At 39.3% G+C, this 17415-nt stretch overlaps 1 protein-coding gene across 1 annotated transcript in view; it reads left to right on the forward strand.

Moving 5' to 3' along the window:
• The window catches only part of NMI (N-myc (and STAT) interactor), an 18024-nt gene extending 8832 nt beyond the window's left edge, over window positions 1-9192 (forward strand). The window contains exons 4-8 of the mRNA XM_011943059.1: window positions 2069-2231; window positions 5197-5303; window positions 5391-5577; window positions 7861-7967; window positions 8784-9192. Coding sequence (XP_011798449.1) covers window positions 2069-2231; window positions 5197-5303; window positions 5391-5577; window positions 7861-7967; window positions 8784-8966 — 747 coding nt within the window. The 3' untranslated portion in view covers window positions 8967-9192. The remainder of the gene's footprint in view (window positions 1-2068; window positions 2232-5196; window positions 5304-5390; window positions 5578-7860; window positions 7968-8783) is intronic.
• The last annotated feature ends 8223 nt before the right edge of the window (window positions 9193-17415 follow it).

The raw sequence follows: 17415 nt of genomic DNA on the forward strand, positions 1-17415 counted from the left end.
TCTACCAAAAATACAAAAAAAAAAAAAATTAGCCGGGCATGGTGGCGGGTGCCTGTATCCCAGCTACTTGGGAGGCTGAGGCAGAGAATTGCTTGAACCTGGGAGGCGGAGGTTGCGGTGAGTTGAGATTGCGCCACTGTGCTCCAGCCTGGGCAACAGAGCGAGACTCTGCCTAAAAAAAAAAAAATTAAAACATTGACACTTTTTGTTTCTGAAGTGGGAGATAGGATATTGAATATCAGGAAGTGAGGTTTTCTGTGTTTATGAGATGGGTGACTTTGCAGAAGACTCTGTTAAGATTCTGGTTACTTCTCAGACTGGAGCTAGAATCATGCAGTCTTATAACTCAGAGAGTCTTTAGAAACCAGCCAGCCTTAGTCGACCCACTTTGCAGAGGACCAAACCCATGATCAGAGAGCTGAAGTGAATTTGCTCTCTCACAGTGTGGTCAGAAATAGAATCAAGCTTTGTCACTCTAATTTCAGAAAGGCCTTGGCTCCTCAGCATATGCTGGGTATTTCTGCATTATTGGGTAACAGTCTGCCTTTTCTCAGACATTGTAGATTGTTTTGATGTCAGCCTTACCGTAATCAGAAGTTCCACTGGAGTTACGTGTACAGTTAAATGTAAGATTAAATCAAATGACTCACTGAATATTTCTAATCTCTGTGTCATTTTCAGCATGTAAAATAACCATGGGAAATAGAAATGCAAGCACCTAGCTCATTTGTGCATTTATGTGTGGTTATACAAATCTGTTAATCCCAATAATTCTAAGCGGCTAAGTATAACCACCTACCTTTATCTTTGAGGTTACAATTTGTTTGTTTGTTTGTTTGTTTGTTTTGAGACAGAGTTTTGTTCTTGTTGCTCAGGCTGGAGTGCAATGGTGCGATCTCGGTTCACTACAACATCCGCCTCCCTGGTTCAAGCGATTCTCCTGCCTCAGCCTCCTGAATAGCCGGGATTACAGGCGGTTGCCACCTTGCCCAGCTAACTTTTGTATTTTTAGTAGAGATGGGTTTTACCATGTTGGCCAGGCTGGTCTCCAACTCCTGACCTCAGGTGATCTGCCTGCTTTCGCCTCCCAAAGTGCTGGGATTACGAGTGTGAGCCACCTGCCCAGCCTCAGCTTACAATTTTTGTTGATACTGTCCCTTCTCATTTTTTATGAACCTAAGTTGTGGTAATGGTTAAAAAGTTGATGGGCAGGTGTTGGGGAAGGTGGAATTTGTAAATATGATAAATTTAACATCATCTAATTCTGAGCCAGGTGTGGTGGCTCACGCCTGTAATCCCAGCACTTTGGGAGGCCAAGGCATGTGGATCATGAGGTGAAGAGATTGAGACCATCCTGGCCAACATGGTGAAACCCTGTCTTTACTGAAAATACAAAATACGAAAATTAGCTGGGTATGGTAGCGCATGCCTGTAGTTCCAGCTACTTGGGAGACTGAGGCAGGAAAATTGCTTGAACCTGGGAGGTGGAGGTTGCAGTGAGCCGAGATCACACCACTGTACTCCAGCCTGGTAACAGAGTGAGACTTTGTCTCTAAATAAATAAATAAATAGATAAATAAATAAAATTATCTAATTCTGGAGTCTTTCTTTTTGGATGAAATTATCTGGATTTGAAATACCATATTATACTCAACACTATATTTCATACTTTGCATCAAAATTAAACATGCTATCTAATGATTTCCTTTTGAGATAGTCTGTTGACACTTGTTTAAAAATTCCTTATTTACATGAATGATGTAGGCTTTAGAATTGAACACCATACAATATTGACAGTTTAAACATTGATTAGAAAAAAGTGAGAGGATTATGTATTTTAAATTTCATCTGTGAAATGATATTAAAAGATCAGCATTTGATTACTTTACTGAGTACTTACATGGGAAAAAGCAATTATTAAAGATGTTAAGTAAGACCATACTCAATATTCTATAAGGTTCTAAAATCAGTGGGGAATGAATTACTGGTTGACCAAATTACATTATCATTGGAAGAACTTAAGTTATTTCTTGTCTTGATTTTAATCAAGCATTTTCATTTGGATTAGGTTAAAGAGGATATTCCCGAAACAAAGATGAAATTCTTATCAGTTGAAACTCCTGAGAATGACAGCCAGTTGTCAAATATCTCCTGTTCATTTCAAGTGAGCTCTAAAGTTCCTTATGAGCTACAAAAGGGACAAGCACTTATCACCTTTGAAAAAGAAGAAGGTATGACTAATGTTAAAAAATATGACGATGTTATTTGGAAAGCACTTTCATAGACATTTAGCTATTACTTCGCTAATATTACTTTGCTTGTATTATTTCTTATCCTCATAGTGACATTCTGAGGCAGGTATGATTATTCCCATTTTACAGATGAGAAAACTGACTCTGAGACAAGTGCCTTGAATATGATCTCTTATTCAGAAAGCCATGACTGTGGGACTTAAATCCAGGTGTTATGATGATGTTCAATACCAGCCTCTTTCTACTCCACATGCTACCTCCAAATAATGATAGTAATATATTAAGGTAGTAGAGCTTGTACTGTTCTCAGAAACATTATCACATTTTATACTCACACAATTCCATAAATGTAGGAGGATAGGATAGTTATTATTGTGTACTTTAAATATAGACATGCCAGAGCCCAGAAAACAGATTCTGAGGACGTTTAAGTGATTTACCTAAGGGCACATAGCTGATGAAATGGGAAGAGCCTGGGAGTTAGAGATTTGGGATGAGACCTGATGTTTGCTAAGTCTGCCATGGTGAGGGCCCCTAGTCAGAGCTGGGGGTTCCTGAATGGGGAAGATCTGGCTTTGAGTGCCAGCCTTGTCCCTTCCTAGAAGCATGATTTGGGATGGGTTCTTTATAAACCTCAGCATTTTATACAGGTGCTTCATGGTAGTTCCTACTTCATGAGGCTGCTTTGAGTATTAAATGAGAAATGTTGATAAAATACTTCGCACAATGTTGGACACTTTATGCAAACTTAATGAATGGTAGTTGTTATTATTGCTACATGTTAGGAATTTTTCAGATAAGGAAACAGAAACTTAAAGAAGATAAGTAACTTGCTTAAAGTCTATACAGTTAATTGCAGAGCTGAGAGCCAAACCCTGAGAGTCCATGTACTTCCACTGGGCCAATATTTCTCTCGGTAGGCCACCAGCCCAGGCCTTTGTTCTTTTATTAAGTTATGTGGTGAGGGACCAGATGGTGTTCCCAGCCCTTCCAGTGCTCATTTTCTGACAGTCTGTAACCCATGTTTCCTGACAACTGGTGCACCACTGTAGCCTGAAAATAAATGTCCAGCAGGTCAGTATCTGCATGTAGAAGACCTACATCGCCAGTGTGTTTTCCTTCACCCTGGTGATACTGCTACAGGTAGAAGAGGAGTCCAGGACTCATATTGGTGACTGTCCCTGGTAAACGGGATATAACTAAAAGATAGATATAAATGAGGATTTGGGAGGCAGGGTTTCTGCACAGCAATTTCCTGGGAATGTTGGAAATGGAATTCTCTAAAGAAGCACCTACATCATTGCTTCTACCCTTGATGAGGCTCTGAGCTCCTGATCTCCTGGGACAGCAATAGGTTTGAAACACAATTAAGTAGGAGTTGGCTCTTGATTGTCAGAGTCACAAAAGTTGAAACACAAGAGGTCCCTCTCAGCTGCATCAGATCACCAGATGTTGGGGGTTTGCGGAGGAGTGGGAGGGAAAAAGGATCATCTGAGTATTACTCATTGATATTTTCTGTTACTGTCTGTTGTCATTAGCAAAAAAACACAAAAACACAAAATAACAAAAAACCATCATCCAAGTTATAGAGTCATATTTTGGTACATTGAGTTGAATTCCCACATGGCCAAGGCCCTGCCTTCTGGCCCTTTTTTTCTCTTCCTCCAGCTGTGATGTGGTGCCATCTGGTCTGGTTCTCATAAACACATATGAGATTTTATAAGACAGAGAGTGAATGTCACTTATTTTCATGATACATTGGAATAGCAGCCCCAAATATCAACAAGTGAAGTGTTATAAACTCACGCCACACAATTAAAAATACATGCCCACTCACATTTTTAATTGACATAAAGTTGCTTTTTGGAGTGCTAGTGACTTTCAGCATTTTATGAAACTGCTCCCATTTGCAGAGGTAAATTAGACTTGATGGCTTTGTGATCAATATAGCAGGACTATCAACTTTTTAAAGAATGATTTCAAGAGTATTTTTGCAAAAGTGAAATTCATCATTAAGTATGACAGAAAAAAAGACTCACTCTTTGATATTCCAGCCTATGTAGTCTTTAACGTGTAATCTTTGAGGAGACAGAGAAAATGAATATGTATTGCTCTAGTGCTTGTAACATATGAAGGAGTAACAAATGATAAGGTTAAGTAAAATCAAGACTAATTGTACACATGACACTTAGCCATGAAAGTTTTCCCAGCTTACTGAACATGGGAGAATTTCTGGCTGTGCATTAATGTACTAGAGGAATCCTCTGGTAATGGTTAACAGTGGAAGGAAGGGTATGTGGCTGGGCTGAAGTGATATATGAATTCTGGAAGATTGTTAGGCTTATGTCTTAAGAGATAAGAGAAAAGATTCATCTTATGAGATGAATCTAGAACTTGAGAACTTCTACATTGTGATTTTGCTGATGTACTTTGACATTAATATATTCTACTTTGGAACCAAGAGCAGTGACTCGTGCCTGTAATCTCAGTACTTTGGGAGTCTGCTGTGGGAGGATCACGAGTCCAAGAGTTCCAGGGCAGCCTGGGCAACAAAGAGAGACCTCGTCTCTACAAAAATTTAAAAAATTAGCTAGGCGTGGTGGCATGCACCTGTAATCCTAGCTATTCTGGAAGCTGAGGTGGGAGGATCTCTTGAGCCCAGGAGTTTGAAGTTACAGTGGGCAATGATCACACCACTGCATTCTAGCCTCAGTGACAGAGTGAGATCCGGTCCCCCTTCCCCCTGACCCCCCAAAATATATATTCTATTTTGGTGGCAAGACCATTATCACTTGGAACCACCACCCCCTGCCAAATTTTTAAAATTAGACCCTTTAATATTAAAGAAAATTAAAAATATTCAGGATAATTTGTTCTTAAACCAAAAGCATAACAATTCTTAAAATATTGGAAATTAATACTTCCTTCCTGAATTATTTTCCAGTTGCCCAAAATGTGGTAAGCATGAGTAAACATCAGGTGCAGATAAAAGATGTAAATCTGGAGGTTACGGCCAAGCCAGTCCCATTAAACTCAGGAGTCAGATTCCAGGTAACAGGATGATTAAAATTTTTTGGATTTCTGTTCATCATAGGCACTTCTCTTATCCATATTTCTGAACGTCAAATCATTTTCCAGGTTTATGTAGAAGTTTCTAAAATGAAAATCAACGTTACTGAAATTCCTGACACACTGCCTGAAGATCAGATGAGAGACAAACTAGAGCTGAGCTTTTGTAAGTCCCGAAATGGAGGCGGAGAGGTGGACCACGTGGACTATGACAGACAGTCCGGGAGTGCGGTCATCACGTTCATGGAGACTGGAGGTACTCATGGGTGTAGAAGGTTAACAGATACTCTGCCATTTCAGTCATGTTCTGTTGTTTCTGAAAGTATTCCTATTCTACTTCTTTTATTTGGAATGTATTAGCATGATAATTGGGGATTTAAAAAAACCTTATAAAATAGTAGAGTGTAGGAAATTATTTCCAGGGACAGTGCTAGGAACAATAATATTGCTGCAGATAGGCAGGGTGCGGTGGCTCACCCTGTAATCCCAGCACTTTGGGAGGCCGAGGCAGACAGATCACTTGAGGTCAGGAATTTGAGACCAGCTTGTCCAACATGGTGAAACGCCATCTCTACTAAAAATACAAAAATTAGCTGGGCGTGGTGGCGGGTGCCTGTAATCCCAGCTACTCGGGGGGCTGAGGCAGGAGAATAGCTTGAACCCAGGAGGTGGAGGTTGCAGAGAGCCGAGATTGCATCACTGCACTCCAGCCTGGGTGACAGAGCGAGACTCGGTCTCAAAAAAAACCAAATAAAATAAAATAAAATAAAATAAACTAGAATTCAATTTATAACTCTACTGTGAGAGATAGTACTAGCTATGGAACCTGTGTCCATCTGAGGATGCTCTCCTGGAGGTTACATCTAGCCAGACGGGGAAGAATACTTCTGTAGGTTATAGGTGATCCTATAGGTAACTACTGAAGGATATGAAGGTATTCTGGAGATAAATATTCCAGATACTTCATAAACTGTGTCTTACTGACTCATCACAATAATCTAGAGGGTAGTTACTGTAATTATGCTTATTTTACAGAAAAGGAAACTGAGGCTTTAAGAAGTCAAGCAACATATCGAAGGCCACATAGCTCATAAGTAGCAGAGCTAGGACTGAAGCTGGACTATTTGACTCAGGACCTGTACTCTTTTTTTTTTAACTGTGATAAAATATATATAACATGAAATTTACCATTTTAACAGTTTTTAAATGTACATTTCAAAGGTACTAAGTACATTCACAATGTTGTACAGCCATCACCGCTATCTATCTCTAGAACTTTTTAATCACCTCAAACTGAAACTCTGTACCCATTTAACAATAATTCTCCATTACCTTTTCTTCCAGCCCCTGGTAACTACCATTCTACTTTCTGTTGCTATGAATTTGCCTATTCTAGGTACCTCACTCAAGTGGAATTATACAATATTTGTCCTTTTCATGTCTGTCTTATTTTGGTTAGCATAATGTTATCAGGGTCCATCCATGTTGTGGTAGGTATCAGAATTTCATCCTTTTTAAAGGCTGAATAATATTCTCCGTGTGTGTGTGTGTATTTTATATATCCATTTTGTTTATCTATTCATCTGTTGGTGGACACTTGGGTTCCTTCCACCTTTTACCTATTGTGAAAAATACTGCTCTGAGCATTAATGAACAAGTATCTGCCCGAGTCCCTGCTTTCAGTTATTTCGGGTATATACCCTGAAGTTGAATTGCTGGATCATATCATGTTCTATTTTAATATTTTGAGGAACTGTCATACTGTTTTCCACAGTGGCTGTACCATTTTACATTTCTACCAGAAATGCCTCAGGGTTGCAATTTCTCCATATCCTCGCCAATGAGGGCCTACACTCTTACTCATTGTACTGTATTGCTGATCAATCCAAGGTAGATGAGTGAGAAGAGTCATAACAAAGATGGTTGGATATTCCTAAGAACTGTTTCCGTTAAACGTTACAGTCTTGATACACATCCTTTCATCCCTCTAGGAGACAAAAATACTGCTAAAAAATAGACTATTCTTTGTGTTGTAGAAAACTGATGAATTTTTATTTCCTTTCAGCTTTTCTAGATGACATTCAGTCCCCTCCCTGCTTTGGTTAACATCATTACTTAAGTTTATTGAATATATTGAAAAAAATACATATTTTTTATAGTATTCTAATCATAGTTTTCACTTATAGCTTTTGAGAAACTGGGAAACATTCCAGTCTTGTTAGATGAGTGGGTTACTTTCTGCAAAAAACTATCGTATTTTTTGTAGCTCAAAGTAGATCTGTCTGAGGACATTACAACCCTTTGTGCATTGATTGACTGCAGTGAATAATTCAAGATGGAATGAAGCCTTTAAACCTCATTATTGTTTGGTCTTGTAGTTTTCAAAATTCTGTACTGTGAAGTCTTCAAAGTGGGCTTTAGAATTTCTTAAAAATTAATCTTTTAACTCAGTATTTACTGTAATAGTGTTCTTTTTGAAGGAAGTTTTAACTTTGGTTAAAAATGTTTATGATATAAAAGAGTTTTGCTTTGCTTTTAGTTGCTGACAAGATTTTGAAAAAGAAAGAATATCCTCTTTATATAAATCAAACCTGCCATAGAGTTACTGTTTCTCCATACACAGAAATACACTTGAGAAAGTATCAGGTAAAGTCATCTCTTTTCTCTCATTTTGAGAACTTACTGCCCAAACCCACCCCACAAAAAATAAAGTTGTTGTGAGTCTGTTACTGTATGAATCTTATCAAAGAGGGATAGCCAAATGGTTTCTTTACTTCATTTTTGCTTAGTGCAAAATGAGTTTGTCTTTTGAACGAATGTTTTAATTCAAAACTGTACTTTAGTATACAATTTTTAAAACTGGAATTACTCAGATAATGGCACAATTTTTATTTTTGTACATGGAGACATAGCTGCATTTCTCTCATGTGTCTACTGTCAGTGAGCATGAGAAAGAATTCCTGCCTACTTTCTCTGAACTCATTATCTTTACCCCAGACCTGCTGCCTTTTCCTCTTCCTCCTCAGGTATCCAGTGGTACCACCATCTCTACCTAGTCCACCGACTTAAAAGCTAGAACTCACTTAACTCTTCAGTTTGCTTCACCTCCAACATTCATTTGGTCACTAAATCTTGCCAGCTCCGCTTCTGACTACCTCTTTACCTGGTCTTTCTGTTCCCAGAGCATCCCTCCTTTCCTCTATGTTCCATAATGCCACCAGAGTTCTTTTTCTAAAACTGTCCCCAGAGCTTCCCCCCTTTCCTCTATGTTCCATCATGCCATCAGAGTTCTCTTTCTAAAACTCAGATCTGACTTGGATATTCTCTTGCTTGGAAAATCTTCCTAAGATTTCTTGTCTCTTCTAAGATAAAGTAAAAAATATTAAGCAGATTATGAATGTAAAGTTTTGTAATTCAGAGCTCTCAGAAATCTTTCTATTTATCATTGTTTTTCCTACTTAGATATTTTCAGGAACATCTAAGAGGACAGTGCTTCTGACAGGAATGGAAGGCATTGAAATGGATGAAGAAACTGTGGAGGATTTAATTAACATTCACTTTCAACGGGCAAAGAATGGAGGTGGAGAAGTAGATGTGGTCAAGTGTTCTCTAGGTGAACCTCACATAGCATACTTTGAAGAATAGACTTAACAGAATCCTGAAAACTATAGCTTTTTAACCCAGATTACTGTAAATGTTTGACAAAAATAAATATGCTTTTCCTTAAAAAAATGAAAACTTTAATTTTTATCATCCATTTATTTTTAGATACAAAACTTATTTCTATGTTTCTGAATCTTCCTTGTTTCAAATGGTGCTGCATGTTTTCAACTACAATAAATGCACTGTAATAAAAGGTTTTGTTTATAGATTATGTGTATTGGTGCCATGTCTGCTGAAATCAACCTTAAGTGATTCAGATGTCCCCTGCCAGTGCTGGCTTATCCTGTTATGGTCTTGTGGGCCAATTCAGTTGTGGCCCCACGCCCGCTAATATGCAGACTTGACTCTTAACATTTCCAAAACAAAGGCAGTTACATTCAGCAGTTTGTGATTCCTGTAAACTCAACTGAAGATTCGAAGGACTTCAAGAGCAACAATTTCCCACAGTGTGTAGCGTTTCACTCCACAACTCTAAAGGTTCTCAGAGCTGAGCGTGGTCTTTTTCTTGAATTTTTGTTCATGCAAGTGCCAAGTGTCCCTTGATTCCTTCCAAGCCATCCCCTCTCCAAACTCGTAAAGGACTAGCTTTTTCTTTCTTTTGCACTTACAATGGAAACAGTTGGTATGAGAGTTTGAAAACCTTGGCATGGAGAGAGAGGTAAATACAAAGTTAGTGACTGCATCACTCATCATGCTCGATGCTGGGGAATACCTGGAGGTAAAAAACACAGTACCTGCCCTCCAAGGACTTAAGGTTTAGTTGGAAAGAGACCCAATTTACTAGCATCTCACTGTTTTTAACTTGCAGAAACTTCAATGATAAAATTAAAGATTCCTATTCAGAGAAGGTAAAAGCCTTTTTGGTAAAGAACCTTTAGGCCGGATGCGGTGGCTCACGCCACCAGCACCTTGGGAGGCTGAGGTGGGTGGATCACTTGAGGTCAGGAGTTTGAAACCAGCCTGGCCAACATGGTGAAACCCCGTCTCTACTAAAAATACAAAAATTAGCCGGACATGGTGGTGGGCGCCTGTAATCCCAGCTACTTGGGAGGCTGAGGCAGAATTGCTTGAACCTGGGAGGCGGAGGTTGCAGTGAGCTGAGATGGCGCCATTACACTCCAGCCTGAGTGTTGCAGCGAGACTCTGTCTCGAAAAAAAAGAACCTTTGGACAACTTCTATTCTGACATGGTAGGTTTCATGAAGAGCTGGCAGCAGAATTAAATTCATATTAAAACGCAGGCAGAAATGAAAGGCTTTTAGAAAAGTTTCTAAACCTGTTGAATGCTGCCTGGCATCTAAAACAAACAAAAGGAAAAGCTCGAGTTTTGCTTCTGATATTTCATATTTAGTTTTTAAAGTTATATTCTCAGGAGTACTAATTTTCACCTTTCTTTAAGGAATGAGAGATGGTGCCTAAAAACTACAATTTATGATAAATCTTCATGTTTACCATTTAAACAAATCCCTCGTGTCTATTATTCTTTTAAAATAGAATGACTATTTAAAGTTCTCAAAAATAGTAAGAAGAAAACTTTAAAGTACCTTTTTAATTTCCATTGTGCCAGTTTCACAGGCACAGAAGACATTGTTGATAGTCTGTGGCAGATTGCCTATCAGGAAGAATTTTATGTTAATATTTATTTAGGACAAAGTTGAAATAGTCACTTTTGTTTTTTGGGGGGGTCCACTTCAGGCGGTAAAATTGATAATTCAATTCTAAATTTTCATATGTGTTTTTTGATAAATATTTCTAGCTTAGAAAATGATACTTTTCCTTTGGATTCCTTTCCCCCTCACCCAAGAGCAGTCTGGCTAGATGTCAAAAAACAAGTATTGGCTCTCCTGCTTATTCCTAGAGTTTTAGAGATTTTACAGAAGGACAGCTGTCTTTGAAAACTTACCAAAAGTACATACTGACTATTTAATATATTGAACATTAAGAAAGGGGCCTTCACATGTATGTCCAAGATGAGCTAACTCCAGACATTGCCAATACGATAAGTCAGATAGATATGTATATGGAATTACAAGTTCCTCTTGCTGTTTGTTGATTTATCAGGCAGGACGGGCTAGGTAATGCCATCGTAACAAACAACCTGCCAAACCTCATGGGCCTAAACAATTCTTACCCGTGCTGACTATCCAGCACAGGTTGGCAGGGGGACTCTGTTTATCCTCATCACTTAGAGACTCCATCTTGAGACGAGAATCAGGGAGGGTGGAGGAGAGGGAGGAAATATTAAATCTGGAAAGTCTTGTATTAGCAATTAAATGCTATGATCCAGAAGTGCTTCTTGTCATTTCTTCTCACATCTCATTGGTCAGAAATAGTCACATGGCCCTATTCAAATAGGAGGGACTTGGGCTGGGCACGGTGGCTCATCCATGTAATCCCAGCACTTTGGGAGGGCAAAATAGGAGGATCACTTGAGGCCAGGAGTTTGAGACCAGCCTGGGCAACACAGTGAGACCCCATCTCTATTTAAAATGTAAATATATATATATATATACTTATATATCTCTCTTTTAAATCTAAATATATATTTGATGACTAGGAAATTCTGTCTTTTCAAAAGTTAGGAGAACCAGATATCTCTGAGCCAGAATAATAACCAGCATATCCTACCTGTCCTACCTGTCTTACCACCAATATTTAGTTCATTCCTCTTCTCACACAAAATACACTCAAAGTCATCTCATCCTTAAGGGAGCAAAACAAAAAACAAAAAGTTCCATCCAATCGTGATATTAAATTCAAAGTGCATGAATCCTAAGTACTCTACATCAGCTCTGAATGTTACTCCTCTTTATGCAGAGACCCCCACGCATCCAATATAGAGTAGTGGAACTGGAATAAGATAATTGCAATAAACTCTTACACTTGGAAGGGGAAATAATGGGAGACACACAGCAGTCACTGGGCCAAAGCAATTCTGAAATCCCATTCAGCAGATGTGTGCTCCATACTCCAAGCGTGTGGAATTTGGATTAGGTCCTGATTCCACTCTCTAAGAATTCTCATGCTCATTGTCATTATGGTTCTTCAACATTCTTTTTTTTTTTTTTTTTTGACATGGATTCTCACTCTGTCACCCAGGCTGGAGTGCAGTGGTGTGATCTCAGCTCACTGTAACCTCCGCTTCCCAGTTGAACATTCTTCTTTTTCCATTATTCTTGACCATACCTAGAACGGGCATTTGAAATCTCTTCTTGGAATCTGAAAAGCTTCGTGCACTTCCTATGATCAATGTTTGTGACCAAAATTATTAAAGTTTTGAACAGTCATGTTCTCTTTAGTCTGGAGTGGTGGTTATTTAGCTGGTAAAATGGAAAAACTCAATAGGCATCTTGTCTATTTTATTCTGGCAAGCTTACACATCCACAGTTCTTTTCCAGACTTACTTTTTAGAGTTGCTACTATTCTCTGCTTTCTTAGCCTCATGCTTCTTTTACTCTCCTCATTTAATTACAAATACTTTGGGTCTATCAGGCCACACTTTTGCTTTCATTTCCTTGAGCTATTTTGTCGAACTGAAAGGGTTTACTGTATTCCACAACCTTAATTGGTGTTTTCGCTCTGAGAGATCTTAATCTATTTAGAGATTTACACCTTGATTTGATCCCCGCCATAAACCGGAGTTCTAATCAGTCTTTGTTATTCAACAGGCTTCTTGGTTTTATCGTTTATTATTTGGGAATGAGAAATGTTTCTTCCAACCCCATAAGCTGGAAGTTCACATTTCTGGATTTTCTCTATTCCCTTTCATTCCTGCTTTCAAACTGGTCAGTTCTTGTCTAAAGTCATTTCTTTCTTGTATTACTTTGTTAAATGCACTCAATGATAACAGACAAATGCTAGTAACTTTCTGCTTCCCATACTTAAAAAAAAAAACTCCCAAAACCACAAGCTAATTAGGTACATTATCTGCTTTCCAAGCTATCACATGACAGTTTTACAAAGTACTTTTATACTACATAATGTGGGTCACCTCCTTCTAATCTCTGATGTCTATTCTCTTATTATCTGCCACTTGGCCTCTAAGCCGAAGCCATGTATTTCAAGTAGTGTTTGGATTGTGTGTTTTTCTCTTGGCCATAGTAGTACTCTACTTCAGAATACCAATTTCTGTATCAATCAGAATAGGCTATGTGATGCTGATGTGAAAATGTTTAAAATTTAAAATTTTAAAATGTTAAATCTTTTTAAATTTCAGAGACTTAAAACAACACACAATTTATTCCTTCCTCAAGCTACATGGCCATTGATGGTTCAACAAAAAGAGCTCTGCTCATAGTAAACACTTAAGGACCCGAGCTCACGGCAGCCACCATCTTTACTATTGCTAGATGTCATGCCAGAGGAAGAAAAGAGCTTTGCAGGGTCTTTAACTGGTAATTAAATTTTTGGCCCAGAAATGATACTTGTCACTTCCACTCACAACTCAGAACTAAGCATATGGACCTACCCAACCATAAAGGACCCTGGATGTTCATTTTTACCATATGGTTGGAAGGCAGAAAGCCAAAACTGTATGGAGAATAGCATTAATGATACCTTCTTGGTATTAAAAAAGAAAAGATGCTCAATCTTGAAAAATACACATAGTATAATGGAGATAATAAGAATCACCAAACGTACATCTTCAGAGATAATGTGAATGTTTTAGTGTTCTCCTTTCCATTCTTTTTTTTTCTCCCTAACCACATCACATTTAATGCTGTAAATATACCCATATCTCCTATGCTATTTGTTACTTCCTTATTGTTGGGAATGACGTTGTTTCTAATTTCTTCACACTTATAAATATTCTGATATACATAAGTCCTTATATGTCTTGGTACATAAGTCATTTTCTGCAGTTCTGACCGTACTTCAAGGTGATAATCACTAGGTTGAAAGGCAGAAGGATGAAAAAGTCTTTTAAGAATCTTGTTAAGTGATGCCAGAATTGCTTACTAGAAAGGTAGGCATTGGTTTGTACTTTCACTAACAGTGTAACCAAGGACTATCTCATTGCTCCATTTCAACACTGAATCCAACTTACCTAAACATGTTTTCTTTATTCTATTTTTGGAAATTTTCGTAACACATCCCAGGGTTTTATGAAAATAAGTAATTACCAAGATACAGGTGAAACATCCTGTAATGGGTTTTGCTTTAGTTTTTTGGTATCACAAATGAAAAATGTTCAGGAAAATGTTGATTTTATTTATTTATTTCTTTAGAGACAGAGTCTCACTCTGTCGCCCAGGCTGGTTGCAGTGGCACAATCTTAGCTCACTGCAACCTCTACCTCCCGGGTTCAAGTGATTCTTCTGCCTCAGCCTCCTGAATAGCTGGGACTACAGGGGTGTGCCAACTTGCTCGGCTACTTTTTTTGTATTTTTATTAGAGATGAGGTTTCACCATGTTAGCCAGGATGGTCTCGATCTCTTGACCTCGTTATCTGCCCACCTCGGCCTCCCAAAGTGCTGGGATTACAGGCATGAGCCACCGCATCCGGCCCTCCAATTTGATTTTATTAAAGCTTCGAGACAGAAAAGTACAGTGAGGCAAGAGGCCTTATAATTAGGGCTATAAGATGTTAAAAGATATTTGGCCGGGCGCGGTGGCTCAAGCCTGTAATCCCAGCATTTTGGGAGGCCAAGATGGGCGGATCACGAGGTCAGGAGATCGAGACCATCCTGGCTAACCCGGTGAAACCCCATCTCTACTAAAAAATACAAAAAAACTAGTCAGGCGAGGTGGTGGGCGCCTGTAGTCCCAGCTACTGGGGAGGCTGAGGCAGGAGAATGGCGTGAACCTGGGAGGCGGAGCTTGCAGTGAGCCAAGATCCGGCCACTGCACTTCAGCCTGGGTGACAGAGCGAGACTCCGTCTCAAAAAAAAAAAAAAAAACAAGATGTTAAAAGATTTTCTTTGATGCAGTTTTCGTTAGTAATATGCTGCTAAAATAATTTTGCCACATTTGGAGTCCTCTTTCTTCAAGGGTGTTGGAACAGTTTGGCACATATATGATTAAAGGTTACTCTAGGTCATGTTCGATGGCACAGACAGGTTGACCTGAATTCCCAACTCTAATCCTAGACCTCTCATCATTTTCTGGAAGAGAATGGAGACTTCAGTTGGGAGTTAGGGAAAGCAAGAAAGACATTCAATGTGAGCAAACATATAAAGATATTTTCAGAAAGGGGCCAGGGCTATTAAGATGGTATAATGGGGTGATGGAATAATGATTAACAAGGAAGATAGACTGGGTGATGTGAGCTAGTCTTTCTGAGAGAGGTTATTGTGTTGGAAGCTGAAAGACTGAGGGGGCGTGACTGCCCTCAGCATTCCTTCTGGGTGGCATACTCAGTTTGTCAGTTTGCCAACATTATACATTTATGAGAACAGTTTGCTGTTTACTCATGCAGCCTCCAGTGGTATACTGGGTTGATCACGACCCTCAATCTTTCAGCCTCCAACATTATTGTAGCTAAGACCCAAGTGACAGCAGGAGCCAGTCAAGTGAAGATCAGGGTGGAGCTATTGAGGCAGGGACACAGTACACAGGTCAGGCAAAACTCCCAGGCTGACAGCTTGTTGTGACTGCAGCAGAGGGTCACGGCAGTGGTAGGAGATCTGGCCAGAAAAAAAGGATCAAGGTCATTGTGGCTCAGGTGAAAGCAATGAAAACAATGAAGTATTTAAACAGAAGTCGAATCTGATTTACATTTTAAAAAGATCCTTCTGGGTGTGGTAGCAAGAATGGAGTGAGGAGCTAGAGAGGATGGAGACTGGATGAGGATGGTAGGGATGCAGCTGGAAATAATGACTGATACGGGGTCCCTCTGGAAGGCCTGCTGTTGGGGTATACTAAGAAGGATGAGGAAAAGAGAAATCAAGGACAGATCATAAGGGCATAGGAAAGACATTCAGATTTCACTGAGCGAAGGGCTTTTAAAAACTGATGCTAGAAAAACTTTACTTGCTGTTGTAAAAAACCATCTGTGTGAGGTGGAAATTGGTATCAACAACATTATAGAGAAAACGTTCTAAAAAGTAAAGGAAAAGAGAAATAAAAGTAAAGGAAAAGAGAAATCAAGGGTCATGAGCTTGAGCTCATGGGTGGACAGTGCTGCCAATTCTTGAGGGGGAATTAAGAAGGGGAGAAGAAGAGTTCTACTTGTTAAATTTCAGATGTTTGCTTGACATTCAAGTCGGCACTTAGATACATACATCTGGAGAGAAAATATAAATTGGGGAATTACATACAGATCTACCTCATTCTGTTTTTCTTTTTTTTTCTTCTTGAGACAGTCTTACTCTGTCGCCCAGGCTGGAGTACAGTGGTGTGATCTTGGCTCACTCTGTCTCCTGGGTTTAAGCGATTCTCTAGCCTCAGCCTCCCAAGTAGCTGAGATTACAGGTGTGTGCCACCAGGCCGGCTAATTTTTGTATTTTTAGTACAGACGGGTTTTGCCTTGTTGCTCAAGCTGGTCTGGAACTCATGAGCTCAAAGTGATCCACCCACCTTGGCCTCCCAAAGCTCTGGGAATGCAGGTGGGAGCCACTGCCCCCTTCCTCATTCTGTTTTAAAATCTTTATAGCCTTGTGCCTTACTGATATACCATCAGCCATATAATAAATAGCTCCATTCATTGATAAACTAGGTGGATTCCAGTTTATAAAAAAAATTACTACCTGTGTTTCAAGCAACGTACAACTAAAATTTCATTGTACAATATCTTAGTGCCATTTGTGCACCATAACTTCAAGTTCAGTTCTAAAAGTAGAATTGCTGAGACTAAGAATATGTGCATTTTACATTTTTTTGCATTTTACATTTTGATAAAAATCTTTAGAAGTATTTGCATCTATCTATGCTTGCAGCAACTCTGATGCTTTCTTACATTCAGGCTAACACTTTTTAGTTTTGCAGCTCTAGTTGTGGAAAAATGGTATCTTATTATTTCAATTTACATTTCTTAGGAGTGGGATTGGGTTTCTTCATATCTGCTAGCCATCTACCTTTGATCTTCGTGCATTCATTGATTTGATTTTGAAGTTTGTCCAGAGATTCCCTGTGTCCCCATAGGTGCCATTCAGGGGTCCTATACTAAGGCATGGACAAGGTGGTGAGCTCTCTGTTGGCAGGTACCTGGTGCTTTCATCCTGTATCCTTAGCACCCGGTAGAGGTCCAAGAGGGCTCCTGGTCTGGGCTGGGAAGGTGACCAACACGGGGTTGGGGGTTGAGGTGGGGGTTGGGGAACTGGGGTCGGTTGTGCAGAGGAAAAGGCACAGGTGAGGGGTTGGGGAAGGGGAAGAAGGCTGGACAGATCATAAGGGCAAAGGAAAGACATTCAGATTTCACTGAGCGAAGGGCTTTTAAAAACTGATGCTAGAAAAACTTTACTTGCTGTTGTAAAAAACCATCTGTGTGAGGT

Source organism: Colobus angolensis, unplaced genomic scaffold, assembly GCF_000951035.1.
Source record: "Colobus angolensis palliatus isolate OR3802 unplaced genomic scaffold, Cang.pa_1.0 Scaffold215, whole genome shotgun sequence".
In the NCBI taxonomy this organism is placed as follows: domain Eukaryota; kingdom Metazoa; phylum Chordata; class Mammalia; order Primates; family Cercopithecidae; genus Colobus; species Colobus angolensis.